At 35.5% G+C, this 19,332-nt stretch overlaps 2 protein-coding genes across 3 annotated transcripts; both read left to right on the top strand.

Annotated features, from left to right (window-relative positions):
- The first annotated feature begins 1,626 nt into the window (after positions 1-1,626).
- LOC135681143 (uncharacterized) lies at positions 1,627-9,386 on the top strand. Of its 2 annotated transcripts, none has more exons than XM_065195452.2 (7): positions 1,627-4,012; positions 5,086-5,138; positions 5,327-5,399; positions 5,655-5,808; positions 6,343-6,480; positions 6,950-7,907; positions 8,174-9,386. In XM_065195452.2, exons 1-7 carry the CDS (start codon positions 3,730-3,732, stop codon positions 8,714-8,716), a joined length of 2,202 nt encoding a protein of 733 aa, XP_065051524.2. In that variant the 5' UTR covers positions 1,627-3,729; the 3' UTR covers positions 8,717-9,386. The 2 variants fall into 2 exon arrangements, with proteins under 2 accessions (XP_065051524.2, XP_065051523.2); XM_065195451.2 differs by having other exon boundaries at positions 8,171-9,386.
- A 257-nt stretch (positions 9,387-9,643) lies between these two features.
- Positions 9,644-19,332, top strand: LOC135681144 (regucalcin). The gene is made up of 13 exons (XM_065195453.2): positions 9,644-9,849; positions 10,562-10,601; positions 11,549-11,622; positions 12,921-12,951; positions 13,406-13,449; positions 13,996-14,014; positions 14,681-14,736; positions 15,139-15,183; positions 16,018-16,088; positions 17,239-17,332; positions 18,174-18,239; positions 18,565-18,686; positions 19,027-19,332. Exons 1-13 carry the CDS (start codon positions 9,715-9,717, stop codon positions 19,130-19,132), a joined length of 903 nt encoding a protein of 300 aa, XP_065051525.2. The 5' UTR covers positions 9,644-9,714; the 3' UTR covers positions 19,133-19,332.

Genomic DNA, 19,332 nt, shown 5'->3' with positions numbered 1-19,332 from the left:
TAGATTGGATTCATAATTCTCTTTGTCCTTCCCAGTTTCTATCAGTGCCTCGGCATTGCGTTTACGACGAAAAATATTCTTTCCCTCTTCTTTCTCTTTCATCAGATTGTAAAAGGAGTCACATGTATCTTTATCTTCAGTCCCTTCTTCACAAGCCTTTTTAAATTCTGATAATTCAAGATTTGATTCATTATCAAATTCTTGCATTTCATCTTCCTGTTCAGCTTGGCGTTTCAAGCGAATGTTGGACTGTTTTGCAGAGATTTTCTCAAGTGCACTCTCGTGGGCGTCCTTCCAGGCCAACCATTCATTGTAGGAATCACAAGTAGCCTTGTCCTCGTTTCCCTTCTCACACTCTGCCTTGAAGTCATCTACCTCTGATTCGATGTCACCAGGCTCTTGTTCAGCTTGGCGTTTGAAGCGAATGTTGGACTGTTTTGCGGAGATTTTCTCAAGTGCACTCTCGTGGGCGTCCTTCCAGGCCAACCATTCATTGTAGGAATCACAAGTAGCCTTGTCCTCGTTTCCCTTCTCACACTCTGCCTTGAAGTCATCTACCTCTGATTCCATGCCACCAGGTTCTTGTTCAGCTTGGCGTTTGAAGCGAATGTTGGACTGTTTTGCGGAGATTTTCTCAAGTGCACTCTCGTGGGCGTCCTTCCAGGCCAACCATTCATTGTAGGAATCACAAGTAGCCTTGTCCTCGTTTCCCTTCTCACACTCTGCCTTGAAGTCATCTACCTCTGATTCGATGTCACCAGGTTCTTGTTCAGCTTGGCGTTTGAAGCGAATGTTGGACTGTTTTGCGGAGATTTTCTCAAGTGCACTCTCGTGGGCGTCCTTCCAGGCCAACCATTCATTGTAGGAATCACAAGTAGCCTTGTCCTCGTTTCCCTTCTCACACTCTGCCTTGAAGTCATCTACCTCTGATTCGATGTCACCAGGTTCTTGTTCAGCTTGGCGTTTGAAGCGAATGTTGGACTGTTTTGCGGAGATTTTCTCAAGTGCACTCTCGTGGGCGTCCTTCCAGGCCAACCATTCATTGTAGGAATCACAAGTAGCCTTGTCCTCGTTTCCCTCCTCACACTCTGCCTTGAAGTCATCTTTCTCTGATTCGATGTCACCAGGTTTTTGTTCAGCTTGGCGTTTGAAGCGAATGTTGGACTGTTTTGCAGAGATTTTCTCAAGTGCACTCTCGTGGGCGTCCTTCCAGGCCAACCATTCATTGTAGGAATCACAAGTAGCCTTGTCCTCGTTTCCCTTCTCACACTCTGCCTTGAAGTCATCTACCTCTGATTCGATGTCACCAGGTTCTTGTTCAGCTTGGCGTTTGAAGCGAATGTTGGACTGTTTTGCGGAGATTTTCTCAAGTGCACTCTCATGGGCGTTCTTCCAGGCCAACCATTCATTGTAGGAATCACAAGTAGCCTTGTCCTCGTTTCCCTTCTCACACTCTGCCTTAAAATCATCTACCTCTGAAACCATGTCACCAGCCTCATGCTCAACTTGGCGTTTGAAACGAGGGTTGGACTGTTGTGCCAAGATTTTTGAGCGTTTCGAACGAAGGTTGGAGCTTTCTGAGGAAATTTTATAAAGTGCATTTTCATGAGCTTGTTTCAGGGTAAGCCAATTCTTGTAGGATTCACATGCAGCCTTGTTTTCATGGCCCTTTTCACACTCTAGAATGAAGGAGTCCACGTTTGTATCAATTTTTGTGGGATTTGAAGTCATTGGTGTATTTGTCTGCGGTTCCAAGTCTTTTCTGATTCGTCTGTGTTTTTCTTGAGCCATAAGTTTAAGCGAATCCGAGTCGTGACTTGGTTTGCAGGAAGGATCGCCGTTGTCTGGAGGACATGGAAGCTGTGCACCATCGTCCATACCCTTAATTCCTTCGCTCTCAACTTCAGCTGGATTGAAAAGACCAATGTTTAGCATCTTTTTTCTTAAAGTGTACTAACAAACTTTCAAACTTTTTGTTTTATAGATTGTAAAAAGTCTTTGTAAAACAATTCCTTATGTTTTTAAATAATAAATTGCAATCAATTGTTTATTGTCCTCAGAATTACTATCTATAAGTATGTCAAAGACTACTAATTTTGTAGTTTTTAGATTTTCATGATAATATAAAACTAAAATGTTGCAAAAATACCTGCTATAGATGACTTAAGTGTTGTTTCAAGATGAGCTTCATGATCAAGATTCCTCGTCCAGTTGTTCGGTCTGGTGGTCTGAAAATATTCAGGTAGATGACTATTTATTATTAAGTTTAAAATCAAAATTCAATTTAAAAGTATACTTAAGAGAAACCATTTTATCAAGCTATGAATTGTAGCAGGGTGTTAATTGTTATTGGCTATTTTATTTAAAATGTCTCACAATATACTTGAATCCCGTTTCTCAGTTAAGATTACTTACCGGTATCGGTTTGGCATAGACTGTTTGGCGTCCACGTCCATCAGGTCCTGCTCCAAACAGGCAGAAAAGCGTCAGCAATGTTACCACGATCATAATTATCGTAGGAACACTTCGAATTTCACAGAAATTTAACCCTAAATTTCCACAGTACACTAGCAAAATGCAAGCACCCGCTCGTGTCAACAAATAAAGATTTGTGAAGTTGATTGCAAATGTAGCCAAATTAATGTGACGATTAGCGTCCAATCATACGTCACAATAGTAACAGAAGTCACTTGACATATCCTGGGTTCTGTGATTGGTGGAAATGTTGTAAATGAACAGGAGATGTCAATCACTCAACTTGTCGGAAAAGATAGCCTTTTTATCGGATGAAGGAAGATCCAAATTTTTTACGGTCAAATTTAGTACATTTAACGTTACATTTTTATTGACGATTTTACTACAATTTCATTCGATGTTATCAAAATGTATCATAACATCAGTAATTTCTGGCCATACACGAATTCTTAAGGGAACCTCTCCGTAAGGAGCAAACATGTAGAAGGCGAACACAAAGAAGAGATGCTCTTTTAATGGGTCAGGCAGCCCTCTATTCTTTAGTTAAGGAGCATGCGCCAGGTACAAAGTCATTCTTACGCATGCACTTCAACCCCAGGACGGAGGGTTGCTTCACTCATTTGAAGATTCAAACATTTTTGGATATCATACAACTAAAGATGAAATCCTTTAGAAACTTCTCAATTTTTTAATATTTGTATTATTGCAGCAATCGAACAGCAGGAAGTGCTTGGACTAAAGAATAAGTGTGACGCTAGAACTTTTCTTTTTATTTGTCTATCCACGAAGCTTCCTTGAAAGTCTGAAGGTTGCCGTTCATGGATCTCCACTATCCTCTGCATTGCACTTTTTGTTTCGGTTAAGATTAAATTTTTGTAAAAACAATGATCGTTTGAATGTTCAAAGCTCAGCCTTTTATTGGTGGATTTCTGTCTATTTCAAATGAGCCCCCCTCTCCCATTAGCGCCCCATTCTAATGACCGTCCGCTCCCCTCTCTGAGGCCAAAAATCAAATCAGCGTCATGGGCAACGAGAGAATACGGTGTTTTTTGGAATGGGTCTATATTTTGATGTTATCTTTCCACATTTTCCGAGTTCTACCCTTTGCTTTTTCGTTGCTTCCTGAGGCTATTTCAGGTCAAAACTAAAAAATTCTGATTGTCCTCAACGCACACGCCAGTCCGAGGCTGTTGAACGCGCCAAATTCTTTGCAAGCTGCAAGCCTTCAGGTGAAGACAATTCAAAACTTCAAACATGTCGGAGGGGAGGAAAGGCCAGTTACAAACCCGATTTACAAAAATAAGAAACCTTGGCTCGGGCTCATTCGGAGATGTATGGCTTGTGCGCTCAAACTTTAGTTTCAGAAACTACGTTGTAAAAGAAATGAATAAGAAATGTAATGATGAAAAGGAACGGGCAATGGCGGTAAACGAGGCGAACATTCTTGCTCAACTCAAGCATAAGAATATCGTTCGTTATAAAGATGCATTCTTTGACTGTAACAAGTTTTTTATCGTTATGGAATATGCAGATGATGGTAAGTCAGCATTTATTTCAATTTTTCAAAGAATTCTTGAATCTCGGGTAATCATTATTACTCTAAAGTAAAATTTCTTTTCTGCAACGGTTTGATAAATATTCTTCAGTTTCGAAAACATAACAGGTATGATTTTGCAATTGAATTAAATCTGAACGTGCGAGCGAAGGCATTTGAGCTCAGTACCTGTGAATCCAGCGTTCAAGCGAACAAAAAATCCAGCGTACGTGTGAGCCAATGCAAGCTTTCTAGCCTGGATAGGACCATTTTTCGATGCGTGATACCAGCTAATTTTCCACATGTACATATTTTTAGAAATCTGACGACTTTTTCATTTCAAATATAGTAGCGTAAATTTGTTAGTTAGAAACCTTTCATAAAGACTTGCTTCTTTAAAATTAAGAAACTGTTTTCTTTTCTTTAGCATTTCAACTCTCTTGTTTTTGATGTGGTTTTCTAATGTTTATAGATAAATGTCCCAGTAAATTATTGTACTTAAGCATCATATGAAAATTGCTCATTCTGTTTAGCAACATACCTTTTAAACTTAAGGTGAAATACAATACGGAATAGGAAAAGGAACAATGTTGAGTAAAAATATGTAAAGCCTAAAATGTATAATTTTATATCATTTCTCATCTTGCAAAGCTTTCATATGTATGTTTTGTATTGCAAACATAAGGGCTCTTTTTTAGTCTTGTCACCAGTATTTCAAAGGGCAATGAATAAAATTAATAGCAAGACAAAAAAGGTAAACATTAGGATTAGCAAATTTCTGCAGTTTGCAAGATCTTGTAGAAAATTTGTCTAAACTTTTGAAACCAATACTCATATAATCAAATATTGTTTGAATTCTGAGGTGTTTAAAACCTTGAATGTTTATTGTAATCTCCTTTGTTTCTAGAACTGCACTCATTAAACATTATCCAAAAAACCAAGCCTAGAACAGAACAATATGTCTTCATGTCTTTAAAAAGTATTTATGATTAACTATATGCAATATTGTCTAGAATTCAGAGCAGATCTGACATTTTGCTTGTTTGCACTTAATCCATCTTCTTGTTTTTTTTCAGGGGATCTTTCAACCAAGATAAAGAAACAAAAAGGGCGTAAATTTCAATCTGCAGTAAGTATGCCTCTTGAATTCATATTATGAGCAAGTATATATCATTGAATTCATTCTATCTTTTCCTTTTATTGAACTACAATACTATCTTTTGGGTAATGTTTAAATGCTATCCATAATATTCAAGAATGTTTTGCTTTTCTATGCTATTCTAACAAAGCTCAGGTTGCATACATTCTTTGTTGTAGCAAATTCTTGATTGGTTTGTTCAATTGGTAATGGCAGTTAAATATATTCATGATCAAAAGATCCTTCACAGAGGTTAGTTTGTCATTTTTGAGCTTCTTCTTTTATTTTCAAATACCACATATCAATTTACAAAACCTTAAGATGATAAATATGCTGGTATGTAAGATGTAGGGACTTTGAAAACCCAAAAGTTTGGGATTTATTTCTTTTTATTTAGTTAACAAACAAACCAAGTGACTCTGATACTTGCAAACTACCACTACTAATATAGATGAGGAGATTTCTAAGTACTCTTGTGGTTCTAGTATGTCTCCTCCTCTTCTGCAGATCTCAAATCTCAGAATGTTTTTCTGACAATGGCCGGAGTATTAAAAGTTGGAGACTTTGGCATATCAAGAGTCCTTGGTTGCACCTCAGAGTATGCACAGACTGTTGTTGGTACACCTTATTATCTCTCACCAGAAATATGTCAGAGAAAGCCGTATCCTTTGAAAAAACTCTTTTCCTGATAAAAACATTTTTGATTCTTTGTGCAAGCAACCTCTATTATGGAAGAGATTGTACGTCAAAGTACTAGTTTGTGTTGGTATGGATGCCTCTTGTCTACTTGGATAAAGTTACTCAAATGCATGTATGTTTTGTAGGTAACAGATGCAATTGTAAGCAGAGAAGTAAGTAAAATCATTTTGTTTTTGTGAGTGATGAGAATGTCTTAACCTATTTTTGTGCCAAAATGTTGTTGGTCAGGAACATTTTTATAATTTCACTTGTCAATCCTTCTTGGTTTAGAGTACTTTAGCCAGTTAGTGCTTTATTATGGCAAAATTGTTGAATGACATATATTTCGTTTTGTTTCTGTCATTTTATAACAATCATCACTTTTACTACTTATTGATTGAATTGTAGTAGAAAATGATTCCCTTTTCACTATGCAGTAGCAATCAATGTTTCATCTACATTTTCTGTCAAATATTTCACTTTGGATGTAATTCTACTTTTCTTGACCGACCAATAGTTACAACCAGAAAAGTGATATATGGAGTCTTGGCGTCATTCTTTATGAAATGGCTATGCTTACCTATCCATTCACTGGAAAAGATCTTTCAGAATTGGTATCTCGAATTCTTTTAGGAAAATATGCTCCCATCGACAGGTATTGAACAATTGTTTTCATATACTTTATTTTGATGATAAAAATTTTTAAAGAAAAGTTTGTTTTGATATCTTGAACACCTTCAAACAATCTTTAGAGTATTTTCTCAGAACGGTATTTCTCGGAGCTACTTAAACAGTCAGTATTTAAACTCCTTTTCAAATGAGGAAGCATGTCATGGCTATGAAAAAGCCTTAAAGAATAACCCGAAAAAGTAGCGACAATCCTTGCCAACATTGTTGGAACATTTGTGATATGTTGATAGGGTAGTTTTAGACTTGCTTTGTTTGTTTGCATGCCGTAAGGGGAAGGCGTCCAAACTATTTTTGAAGTGAACCCCTCTTTAACTACATAGAGAAGTTTAAAGTGACATATTTTTATTGGAGTTTTCTATACTCATTTCCTTATTGCTTTATACATTGTAATTGTAATTGTTGTAATTGTATAGCTGACAGTTTTTTTCTTCAAGAATGGTTGACCCATTGATACGTGACCTTATTTTGATCCTTCTGCAAGTCAACCCAAAAGACCGCCCTTCAGCTGCTGATATACTCTGTATACCATCGTTCTTAGTATTTGCAAAGACATTTGTCACTAAGATGAAGCAAAGTGAAGCCAGTGCGAGGAAAGACTCTTTTGAAAGCCCTCGAATTGAGAGGAAGAGAGACAAAGCTTTCAAATACGACGTAGTATTCGATTTGACAGTTGACGATAGTGACTTGAAGAAAGATGAGAAGAAAAGTCCGTTTGAAGAAAATAGTAATATGGAGCAAAGACGCAGGCAAGATTTCTGCAAAGAGAGCGTTATAAATACATCTTTGTCTTCGAAAGAAAAGAGGAATCATTGTATTCGTGGTCAGGGAAGTTTTTCAGTCAATGATGATTTGAACGGTGCTGCTTGTGAACCAGGTGGATTTCGTCAATATCATAATACTTCGGAGAAGCGATTCCACCAATTTAAAGATTGTGACTTTGATGCTGTTTCTGTGGTCACTGTTGAAAGCAAATACTGCTCTGACTCGCAAAATATTGTAGGGAAGAAAAGAAACCAGAATGGTCCATCTTATGAAAGCTCGAAGAAACCTCGCATTCATGAAATCGATTCTTGGACAAGTTATCATTGCAAAGTTGAAGACCTCGGTTCCGTGACGAATTTCTACGAATTGATTCAATCGTCCTCTTATATTGAAGCTGGAGTAAACGAATCAGAACCACAGAGAAGTTTATCAAAAGTGAGGGAAACAGAATCTCAGCAAAATATGGAGGACTTCAAAGCTGAGGTTACAAGAAACATCGAAAACAGGAAATCGCTTCTAGATCTTAAAGGAATGTCTCCAAAAATGAAAACTAAGCTCTTGGAGAATGCACGTCAAAAACATAGTTTTTCTGAAGAGAGCTGCCAAAGGAATTGCACACGTTTTAGTGAGGTGATGAAATACGTGTTAGATTATCTTAGATTCAGCAGTACATTTATTTAGACTAGTAAATTTTCTTTAATATTTAGCAAAAAGTTATCAGATGAGAGATGTGACAAAATCAAATAGATAGGAGTTAGATCTGATAGTAAGGTTTTAATGTTGTGGTAACTTTTTATAATGCTTTTTGTAAAAAATTCTGTCAACAAAAACTTTCAACTGTCTTACGATTTAACTATGGAAAATGTGCAAAATTAGATTTATCTGTATTTCAGCAGTTCAAAGAAAATTGTGCATCCAATGATGTCAAAGCTGCAGACTTCAATTCTCTCAGTTGTAAAGAAATGTTTAGCCATGAAAATGTCCAAGAACTGCCTTTTAACATTGAATCCGGTGAAAACCTTAGAGACGTTAAAACAGATCGTGAAATATTGGTATTTATTGATGATGATGAATTCTATCAAATTGTGAATGAGGGGATGAGCAACAGAAATAAACATCTGATCAAGAAAACCTACGGAATACAAAGCTTGGACAACATGCAAAGTGTTCAGATAGAAGAGATTCGCAACAGAATGAAGCTTTTGCAAAGGACATTGGAGACCAGATTTGGCGCTGAGAAATTGCGTGATATTTGCAGATATCTCAAAAAAGAGAGACTAGCTTTGTTAGATGATCATGTTCATAGTCACACCCAAAAAGTCCTGGGACACGAAGCAGAAAGATCACTGACAATGATTTTTGAACTTTTACTGCTTGAAAAGAAGCTAGGAAAAATTTGTTATCCAGCCAACGTAGTTACGTTTCCAAAAGTAAGTTAGATCCGGTATTCCACTAAATTTATTCTTATATAAATATATATTTTTCAATAGCTTTCAAAAATGCATATTTATTTTGTAACATTGAAAATTATTCAGAACATTTTATTTATTGAATCTTAACTGGTAGGATTGTGTAAAGGTATGAATTTCCCGTTACATGAGAGTGAAAAGACGAGAGATTGACGATCACGTCGCAAATCTCTAAATGGCTACATAATGTTTTGAAACCCCGAGCTTGAAATTTACGGAAAACATCACTTAAGTCCAGAGATATTTAACAGTAGCAAGTGACTGGACATTTCAAGCAATTGATAATTCATGATTTTTAACTAAAAGAGTTTTTGGTTACCAAGCGTCCCATTTTGGTTACAATTTAATATAGTGTATTTAATTTATTTGATTTAATTTATTTGATTAATAATTTGATTAGGTATATTTGACAAAGTTTATTGTAAGAATATCATATATTAATTGTCGCATTTGTTTTGGAAAGCCATTCTTCTTTCATTTGCCAAGCGATGTGTTCGAAATGTTCCAGTGTAGAGAGGTGTGTTAGGAGTGTTTAGTTCAAGTTTATTACCAAACATTCGACCCCTTTCTGCTTAAAATGCAGCATGGGAAAGTCTTTGCTATTCTAAACGATTGTATGAATTTGAAATTGCTCAATTTTCAATTTCCACCCGTGTCTAACCGCAAATTTCTTTAATGTGGCTTTGCCGTCGGGACGAAATTCATATTTTGGAGGGGGCAGCCCATTGTATTGCTTTCCATTCAGTACACTGTTATAAAGGAAATAGACCACAGTTTGAAGATATTTGGGGGGCTGCAGCTCCTTTTGCTTCCGACGGCTCTGTACTATATCTTTCTACAAAGCCACGGAAAGAACGGACTGCAACGGAGACTCATTAGTGTAGCCTCGTTACGATTCGTTTCAAAACTTCCCGTACTTACCACAGGCTTGATTGACCAGCTCATTTTAGCTTCTGCAAGAGAGCAAAATGGAAATCGAAGTCTTAGTCAACCAAAGGCACCAGTGTGGAGAAGGACCACATTGGGATCATGCAAATAACAGGCTGATCTTCAATGATATTTCTGGCAAAAGTATAACTGTTGTGGATCTGGAAACAAAGGAGGTTAGTATGAGAGAGGCCTAGAATCGTGAAGGCCACGTGGGTTAATTGGAAGCCTCATGCATAAACCCTAAGTGAATAACTTTGAAATAGCAGGTATTGTCAAAGTCACAAAGATTGGCTCTAGGTTATAGATGTAGAATCTATCTTTTTGTTATCAGTATGATGTTATGTAAGAAGCCGCCATACACAATCCGTTTGTTTGACACCTGCGCCCAAAAAGACATTGTTGCATTGCATGCATATTTTACGGTACTCTTAGGGTTGCATGTATAGGGTGCGAAGAGCTACCAAACTGCCTACCCAGAAATGGAGAGCAGACATTTCAACAACATTTTATGTTTGCAAGTCATCTTTAAAATGAACATAACATACGTTTGCAAAAAAATAAGTTGTAAGTTGATAGCAAAATCTCACAAATTTATTTGTAGCCTTACGCTTATATTGTTCATTCTCACATTAAGTTCTGACTGTAAATGTGAAAAATTCCCAGTATAATTGTGATTATGTCTATTTCACTAGCTCTCCTTCATTTTCAATTAAACAAAGGTTATGTCAAAATGAGGAGAAAAAGTTTTTTAAATGAAAAACAAACTTAAAGAATGCAAACTTGGGTTGCCTGACTTTCAAACAAACACTGAACTCTATCCTTTTCCTTTCTGTTTTGCACTTCAAATACCAATAAGAACTAATGTTGCTTTTCAATGTATCAAAGGCAAAAAGAGTTGATGGCATGCCTGATACAGTCTCAGCAGGTAAGACAAACTTCAGTTTATGTATTGGTGTTTTAATTTATGTTTCATCGAGTTTAATGCTTGGTATTATCTTATGAAAGAAACTTCATTTGTTGTCAAGTGTCTAATGAAAGAAAAGCAATTACCATTAAAGCTCTATTAACCCCTGAGGAGGGGTTGTTTAGTCCAAAGGGAGCACTTGAAAAGGGGGCATATTAGATAGGGGGCTTTTGAATAATTCAATTAAAAAAAATTGAAAAATGCCTTTATGCATTTTTTGTTATGAAATTGTCATACAAATTTTCTCATAAATCTTTGCTAGCAGCTTTGAAATTATAATGTCCTAATCTTCATCAGGGTCACCAAGATCAATTAATTATCCCCGAGACTTTTTAAACAAATTTCAACTGACTTCTAAGGGGTGCAAGTAAATTTTTACATGGGCCACATTCTATGCACACTGTCTCATTGTCATCAACCCTGTCAAGAGAATTACTCAATGTGCATGTTTTATTTGTTTGACAACAGGGGCTTAAAAGAGGGGGCTAAACAAAGAGGGGGCTTATTTAAAGTTTTTGCTTGATAACAGAGCTTTATAGAGAAGGGGGCTTAAAAGATGGAGGCTTGATAGAGCTTTTACAGTGGTTGAATTAAAGGATATGTCAAAATATCTTATGAATCTATGATTGCTAGTACATGTTAAGCTAAGTTAATGATAATTAGTAACATGAAGGTATGATTGCTAGTACATGAAAGTTAATAACAATCAATTTAAAGACATGGATTAACCAATATATTTGATAAAGAATTAGCAACATTGTAAAGTATTGTTTCCTTTTCAGCAAATCATACCACTTGCTTGTTTGCATTCGGGGATAGACTCATTTTTTCATCCTACAACTGCTATCCTGTTAGTTGCAAAGCATTTGTTTTTCTTCTGTTACCTGGTACTTTTTTCTTCATTGTAGTTGTGCCAAGGGCCTCAAATAAAGATGAAGTTGTCATTTGCCATGGACAAAATCTGGAAATTCTGAATCTAGAGGTAACATACTAACTGCAAGTTTTTCACTCCTTCTCAATAAGCATCTTCAAAATCAAGAGAGCATATGCGTTAAAAATGTGAACCTTGTTGTAGAATATCCCTCTGTAGAACTGGTAGAGTATCCTCAGGGCATGATTAAGGTAGGTGCTGTTTGTGCTACGACATTAGGCTCATTCCTGAAAAAGGCACTGATATAAAAAGACAACAATTGCCTTGAAGCTGAATAGGCCAACTAATCAACCCTTTTTATACTCACCATTTCTAAGAGGAGGAACAACCAAGTAAAGAGTGGAACAACCCAGTAACACATGGAACAACCCAGTCACAAGCAGAGCACACACTTGTTTTGCGTGTTACTGGGTTGTTTCGCTTGTTCCATGTTTTAGAAATTGCATTTTGAACTGCAGCATCAGGCCCAATAAGGCCTTAATCTTTCACTGGTCCAAATTCTTCCAAGAACTTTCTCCTTCCCTATGTCTGCCCAACCTAGCTTTGCAAGGCTTTGATTATCCTGGTGATGAGTTTTACCCCAGTGCCCTGAGACAAATACTGATCTGAGTTACCACTCAATAAAAATGAGAAAGGTCATTTATAGCTGGTAACATCCAGTTATCTAGTATGAGGCATGCTATCACACTCCCATGCCCACCCCCTAATTTTCTGAAGCATGCAAAAAATTGCACATTCAAAAGAAACAATTTTGTTACAAAGATTTTTAAAGCAGCAGGAAGGCAAAGTTGCAAATTTAAAGGCAGTTCTATCAGTTTCCAAGGTGTCAAAGTATTTTCATACAATCAAGGGATTTTCACACAATCAAGGGATTTTCACTTGATTGAGGGACTGTAATAGGCTTTCAAACAGGAAAAATTAGAGAATTGGTCATACCAAGAGGTGCTTTATGAATATCCCCTATAATATCATACTTCTTAGCGATCATACTTGAGGCTGTGTTTACACAATGCCGGATAACTCATGATCTGGGTAAAAAGTTATACAGATAGATTGCGCTTTTCTCAACGAACAGCTTCACTCCAAGACAAAGATTGATGAAACTCTCCTTGCACATTGGCAAATTTTCAATCCATTTTCCTGGCCCTACAATATCATTGATAAAATTATCCCACCAAGTGCTTGTTCTTCCAGACCTTTGCCAACACTTTTTCGCATGGGCAAAGGAATCAAGACGTGCAAAATGCTTCAAAACTTCCTGTGAAACTTTTTAATAATTGATTTTTCAAGAAAAGTTTTTTTCCTAACAAAAGAAGCAAACTGATGGGTGCTTTGCATTCCTTTTTCAGACAAAAAAGAGAGAAGTTATTGCCACAGTTGGTAAGTTTTATTCTAACAAGTATTTGCTGATCATTGTCCATTGTTTTAAGTTTTATGTTTCATTCAGATCATTCAGTGTCATGATAAATAAAGTGCTAGGATTAAATCTACAAAAAACATGTATGCTCAAGGTTAATAGTTTTTTATTTGAAATATTTGTCAGAAATTGCTTAATAATTCTGTCTGAAATGTCTAAAATTCTGAATTTGAAATTGCTGAAATTGCAAATATTTAAGACAAATAAAAGACAATATTTGACCAAGTGTTTGCCCCTGCTGCTTGAGCAGAAAATGGCAAGCACTTAATAGAATTAAGAAGAAATATCTCACAGTGATTCCACTGTATCTATGATGGTAAACTCAACCTACGCGTGTATAAAGTACTTATACCTACAGAATTTTGTGAATTTATTATCATGTAGTATGAAATAAAAAGGGATTCATTTAATTTTTAGATGAAGGCACAAAAAATAGATTGAATGATGCCAAGTGTGATCCAGTATGCATTGGTTTTATTACTACTATGAATTAATGTTTATTTATTCAAAATGAATAGACTCTAATGAAATCTATGCATTGTTGAAATCATCAACATTAATAGAAGCCAGCACTTTTGGTCAATTTTCTTTGCCATGATTTTGAATTGTTTGGGGCTGCAATTTTCAGTCCAATAACAAAAATGGGTGCTGTAAATTTATGAAATAGCAACAGAAGGACCTGTTAGTATTTTATTTTTTAACCAGCCTTTATTATCCTAATTACCAATTGATTTTAGATATGAATTCCTTGTAGGTTGCATTACCTCCAGTATTCAAACCCAGCAACAGAAAGAAATAAATTTATGCAATGACTATGTAATTTGCTAGACAAAACTTTCTGTCCAGAAATAATTTGTCCTCAGAAGAGTTAATTTTTCTCTCTTGAAAATAAGAAATTTGATTAATTACAAATTTCCAATTTTTAGTTGTTACCAGTTACAACCTTGATAACACCTGTAGTCAACACTGGAGTGATATTTTAACCATTTTTCCTTTATTCAAAACAGGTTGGAAGGTTGTGGGCAGGTATGATATTTATCTACTTTCTATATGGACATTTAATTTCCTTGATTGTCCATAAAATAGCACTTGGTTCTAAAAGTTTTGCTGACTTTTGCAAAAACCTATTTATCAAACCTATACATTTAAACCTATAAATCTATATAGAGGAATTGCTCAAACACTACTGTATGCACTTTCTCTGGATTGATTTCTTTTGTTTTCCAATATTCGTTAGAACAGTTTCCTTTCATCTAAGTGTTCTGAATCTAAACACATAGGATAAAAATCCTTTTTATGCTAAGACATTAGGAATGTATTGATAAAGATAGGAATCAATGAGTGACAAACAAATAAGTCTATAAATAAATGAAGGAGTTAGAATGAATAAAGTAGCAAATTAATTAATGCTATAATTGATCAAATAGATGAACTAATTAAAAGATGAAGAAGTTCACAATGAAGTAATTGAATTTGTGAAAGCTAATTTTCAGATAAATGAAATGTTTCCGTTTCTCCTTTTCTTCTCTTTTTTATCTGCTGCTTAACTTTATCTGCTTTTTATCTCGCTGAAGTGCATGATATGAAGTAATTGAATTTGTGAAAGCTAATTTTCAGATACATGAAATGTTCCCGTTTTTCCTTATCTTCTCTTTTTTGATTGGTGCTTAACTTCATCTTTCTATGAAACAGGAACCATGGGCCCAGAAGCCTCTCCTGGCAATGTGGATCCAGAGAAAGGATCAGTGGTCTGTATACAGCATTGTGATTGCACTTCTAAATACAGGATATGCTATCAATGAAGAGGCCCTTAAGGTTTTCAACTCGTTAAACAAGTGTAAACTTTGTGTATTGCTGGAATGGAATTAAGGCCTATTCGTTGTAATGCTACATTGATTTAGTGAATAACTTATTTTATTTTTGATTAAATGACTACATTGAATATGTGATGTATTTCTTTCTAGATTCAGTCATTCAACTAGTCTCTATTTTAATAACTTGAGCCATATAATGTCACGAATTTTTGACAACATGCAGATTTCGATTAAATATATCGCTACAGTGAATTGAGTAATTCAAGGAGGTAACAATGAAACTAGTCTGTGAGTGTTGATTCATAGGGTTGACCCTTACCCTTTTTATCATTTCAGTTTTGTCTAGACAAAGACCGAAAGATTGAAAAGAAATTTGATAAGGTATGAAAACCTGTGTATTAAGAGAAAATTTCTGTGTTCCTGTTTTTATATAAAATTTCATGCTGATCTAACCTGTGATATAAAATTTCATGCTGATGTAACCTGATACTTATCATTATGATGTTATGTTGTAAATTCGCTATGGGATCATATTTGGAGAAGATCTTCTACTTAAGGGGTTGGGGACAACGGTTCGCAAAATCCTACCAGATTTCTCGTGTATAGGCTTGGAAGTGGATCGGCCTTACCTTTTTAGCTGATCTCTTACGTCCAAGCAAGGCGGAATTTTCGTGCATTTCTCTTACAGGAAACATGTCAGGAGATCTTTGTTTTATTAATTTTAAATGAAACAGTAATTGTACTTGACACAGGATCTTATACCCAATCTCAAGTCTTTGACTCTTCATTTAGCTTGAAAATAAACAAAACAACAAATAACCAGTTACTCTAGGCGAAGGAATAGAAAATTGAATTTTCAGTGCTTTTGATATCCTGAGGGCAACTGTATTTCTTTTATGGCTTTCTCATAAACACGTCCAAGCAAGGCGGAATTCCGTTTTCATCAAATCAGATGCTTTTTTTACCAAATTTGCCACGGTTTGTTTAATTTTTCAAGGGACAACTGTTTTGGTGGATGCCTTTTGAGCAGCTGCTGTTAGTACGGGAATGTTTGGACTTTCTGATTTCTGATTTAATCAAGAAGGACTTTGAATTAGCTAGCTAAGATACTAGAATGTACATTGCAAATGGTACAATGCGTCATGATACAAAAAACCATGTTATGTGTGTGTGTTACTTTCAGATATGATGTTCGTGAATGTTATTTTCTCTCAGGTCAACATTGCAAATGGTCTGGCCTGGAGCCTTGATCAGAAGACATTTTATTACATTGATTCCTTGCCAAGGTATTTATATCAAGAATGTATTACATACTTCAAGTATTTACAAAAAATAACACTGTAATTAGGCTGTTTGGGGGTATGTTTCGAATTTCGAAATGAAATGGGAAGATAAACAAAGCCCTGTAGGTTTTGGAAAAAGAAGCAAATTTGATTACATATCATTGAGGCATGTTTTTTAATTCTTTAATTTCAATGCCATACGCTACAGTAAAGTATGTTTTAGCTTTTTCATGCTACTTTTAAATTTTACTCTGCTTTTGCAACGTTTAATCAAATTTCGGCAAGAAAACATCTTTGAAGTATTCACATAGATAATGGGTCTGGTCAACAGCGGCCGACTAGTATTAGTATCAGTTATTTTCTATTACTTTCTTGATTTCAGGGCATATTTGTTTTTTTTATATATATATACCCATTAAAAAGTTACAATACATAAATACAAGCTACGCTACTTTAAAATTTTTCTGTTCTGGCCCTTATTTGTCCAATGACATCTTTGTTGCAAAGAGAGTAGTGTGGCAGTTGAAGTGGTGAGATTGGGTCCTTAGTATAAACAGGAGTTAAATTATTAATGATCTTGTAAAGCAAAGTGAGGCGTCTGCTCCATCTTCGGCAACTCAGTGATTCCCAGCCAAGCTCCGAGTACAACTTTTCTCGCGATGTTCCTCTCCAAGTTCCTGTAATAGCTCGCGCAGCAGAATACTGAACAGACTCTAATTTTTCCATCAAGCTCGGTAAAATGACGCTACCACTGAACTCGCATACTTTTGCTGGTCGCACATAGAGCTTATATAGCCCGTTTAGGGTATGCCTGGGCAGATATTTGGAGAGATATTTCAGCAAGCCAATACACTTTCATAAGCAAATTTGTATTTGAATAAGCATGCTTAAACTACCATAAAAGTCCTTATCCGTCAAATTTTAATTTGATCATAAAATTTTGGAATGTTTGACGTTTCTTGGAGAAAACCAACTTTTGAAAGTAGCACGTAAGAGCGGCAACACATCATACTAAAGTACTTTTCGTCTTACGCTCTTAAAAGTATGAACTTCGGATAATGTCCAACTGAAGCAAAAAACCAACTTTAGTTATAGAAAATAAAATGTATCTGTTCTATCAATGAAGATTAAGCATTGATCCGTTTTTTTGTAGAAAAGTTGATGCATTTGACTATGATGTTGCCACTGGAGAGATAAAGAACCGTAGAACAGCCATCGATGTAAAGAAATTTGAAGATTTTGCCCACGTAAGTTGATGTATTTCTCGATCACATGACATATCGAGAAGCCTACAGTATTTTCATCAATTTTAAACTGAAGGCCTTTATTAGTGTGTGGTGAGCGATCAAAGTCAAGTGCACCTTCATACAATACCCTTAAGCTCCGGGAACCTGTTTTGAAAAACATTGGGGTGTGCCACTTTGTAAAATTGATGTCGTCTGTCTTTGTCAAAATTGTTGAACATTGTTCTCTGGGCTCTGGAATCGATTAGTACTAAGTCTGGAACAGGAATTCTCGGTGTTGCTTGAATTCTATTTCCTGGCTTGTTTACTCTTTTTTTCTGTATGCATTCCTCAACAAAGTCAAAATTTGTAGATTTTATTGATACAAAATGTCTTTTTTTTCACGCATGAATATAGCAAATATGTTTAACGTATGTGTTTGTGCTTCTTTCAGCGAAGTAGGCAAGGTTATAATAAAACTTGACTGTTAATTTTTTACAGCCACGTACACCTTTTATTTTTGTATATCAACCAGGAAATTCAGCTGTTCATAAGTTTTCCAAAACTTTGTTCTTGAATCATTAGGATGTAAGTCGAAGGAATTTAGATGGGAGATAATATTTTATTTCAGAAAAACTTTGAACGGGTGTCGTGCAGCTATTGCTATTTTAATTACATTAGCAAAAAATATTCCCTGTCCTTATAGAGATATCCTAAAAAACAAATGTTTTTAAATTCTTAAATTTTGTAGCAACTCAGCCTCAGTTTGCTTTTTTCCCCTTAAATTGGACCAATTTTGTATAAAAGAGTTTATTTGATTTCTCTGGTGACTGAGAATATGTGAGATTAATCCCATTTATTTTAGATCACGGATGGGATGTGCATTGATGAGGAAGGAATGCTTTGGATAGCCTTGTTCAATGGAGGAAAGGTAATTCTCCTTTTCTGTATTTAACAATCGGCGATCAGCAAATATTTCAGTTGAATTCGAAACAAATCATAAAAATGTTTCCGATGAGAAATGCTTGAAAAGTAATTTTGCGAGTATGTTTTGTTCTGAATACATTGTCAAAATCAGAAACCTTATATCGTTGATGATACAGAAAATTTTAACTTGATACACATAGTCACTTGAAACAAGCTCATTTCCTGGACACCAATAAGGTTTTTGTGCCAGTATTAATTATAAAGTCATCTGGATTTTCCAATGAATGATGTTTTCTTTGTACTTTAATATTGTTCCTGTGATTTTTAAGGTTATACGTTGCAACCCAAACACTGGTGAGAAGCTGTCTGAGATACTTCTGCCTGCAAAACAAACGACGTCGTGTTGCTTTGCCGGACCCAATCTTGACCAGCTAATTGTAACAAGTGCAAGGTAACTGAGTATGAATTTATTCTTTGGACTCTGAGATTTTAATATCTCTTTTTACAGCTTTACTTACCCCAGATGATTGTGATAACAAATTGGAGTTTGTCTCAAATATACTATTACATTCGCTGCATGTAAACATATTTTTTATAGCTTGATGCCCGCTGAACGAAAATAAACTACTCTTCCAAGCTAGCCCAATGCTTTTATTGGACTTAGCGAAAAAGTGGAAAGAAAACCTTCTGCTACTAATAGCTGCTGTAGCCCTCTTTTTAACTGCACGACCTACATTTTTTCATATGTTTCTTTGTTATAAGTAGTATAATTTTCAATTATCTTTTTATAGTTTACTTTCTGAAGAAGAATTGAAGCAACAACCTAAGGCTGGGTTTGTCTTCCGCATCAAAAATGTCGGAGTGCGTGGTGTTCAAGCAGTCTCATATGCTGGCTAAAATGATTGAGAAGAGGGAACTTGCCTGCAAGGCTTAGGGAATTTAGTATGTATGAATTGAAGTGGGGTCATTTTCAAAGAATTAACTGTTGTTTTAATTTTTGTAGCAAATTTGACTAGTGAATGTAGCATTTTAATTTTGATTATATATTTATTCTAACTTGCTTGAAGAAAAACAAGAAAATGATTTCATTTCCAGCA

Source organism: Rhopilema esculentum, chromosome 12 (genome assembly GCF_057945365.1).
Source record: "Rhopilema esculentum isolate cy_ngs chromosome 12, ASM5794536v1, whole genome shotgun sequence".
Lineage (NCBI taxonomy): Eukaryota > Metazoa > Cnidaria > Scyphozoa > Rhizostomeae > Rhizostomatidae > Rhopilema > Rhopilema esculentum.
This window is presented reverse-complemented; position numbering and strand designations above follow the sequence as displayed.

Excerpts from the sequence above, each read along its gene's own strand:
- LOC135681143 (XM_065195451.2), top strand. The coding sequence starts at position 3,730 with ATGTCGGAGGGGAGGAAAGGCCAGTTACAAACCCGATTTACAAAAATA. Across the intron at positions 5,139-5,326 it reads GGCGTAAATTTCAATCTGCA|CAAATTCTTGATTGGTTTGT; the intron begins GTAAGTATGCCT and ends TCTTTGTTGTAG. Across the intron at positions 5,809-6,342 it reads GAAATATGTCAGAGAAAGCC|TTACAACCAGAAAAGTGATA; the intron begins GTATCCTTTGAA and ends ACCGACCAATAG.
- LOC135681144 (XM_065195453.2), top strand. The coding sequence starts at position 9,715 with ATGGAAATCGAAGTCTTAGTCAACCAAAGGCACCAGTGTGGAGAAGGA. Across the intron at positions 9,850-10,561 it reads TGGATCTGGAAACAAAGGAG|GCAAAAAGAGTTGATGGCAT; the intron begins GTTAGTATGAGA and ends AATGTATCAAAG. Across the intron at positions 17,333-18,173 it reads AATTTGAAGATTTTGCCCAC|ATCACGGATGGGATGTGCAT; the intron begins GTAAGTTGATGT and ends CATTTATTTTAG.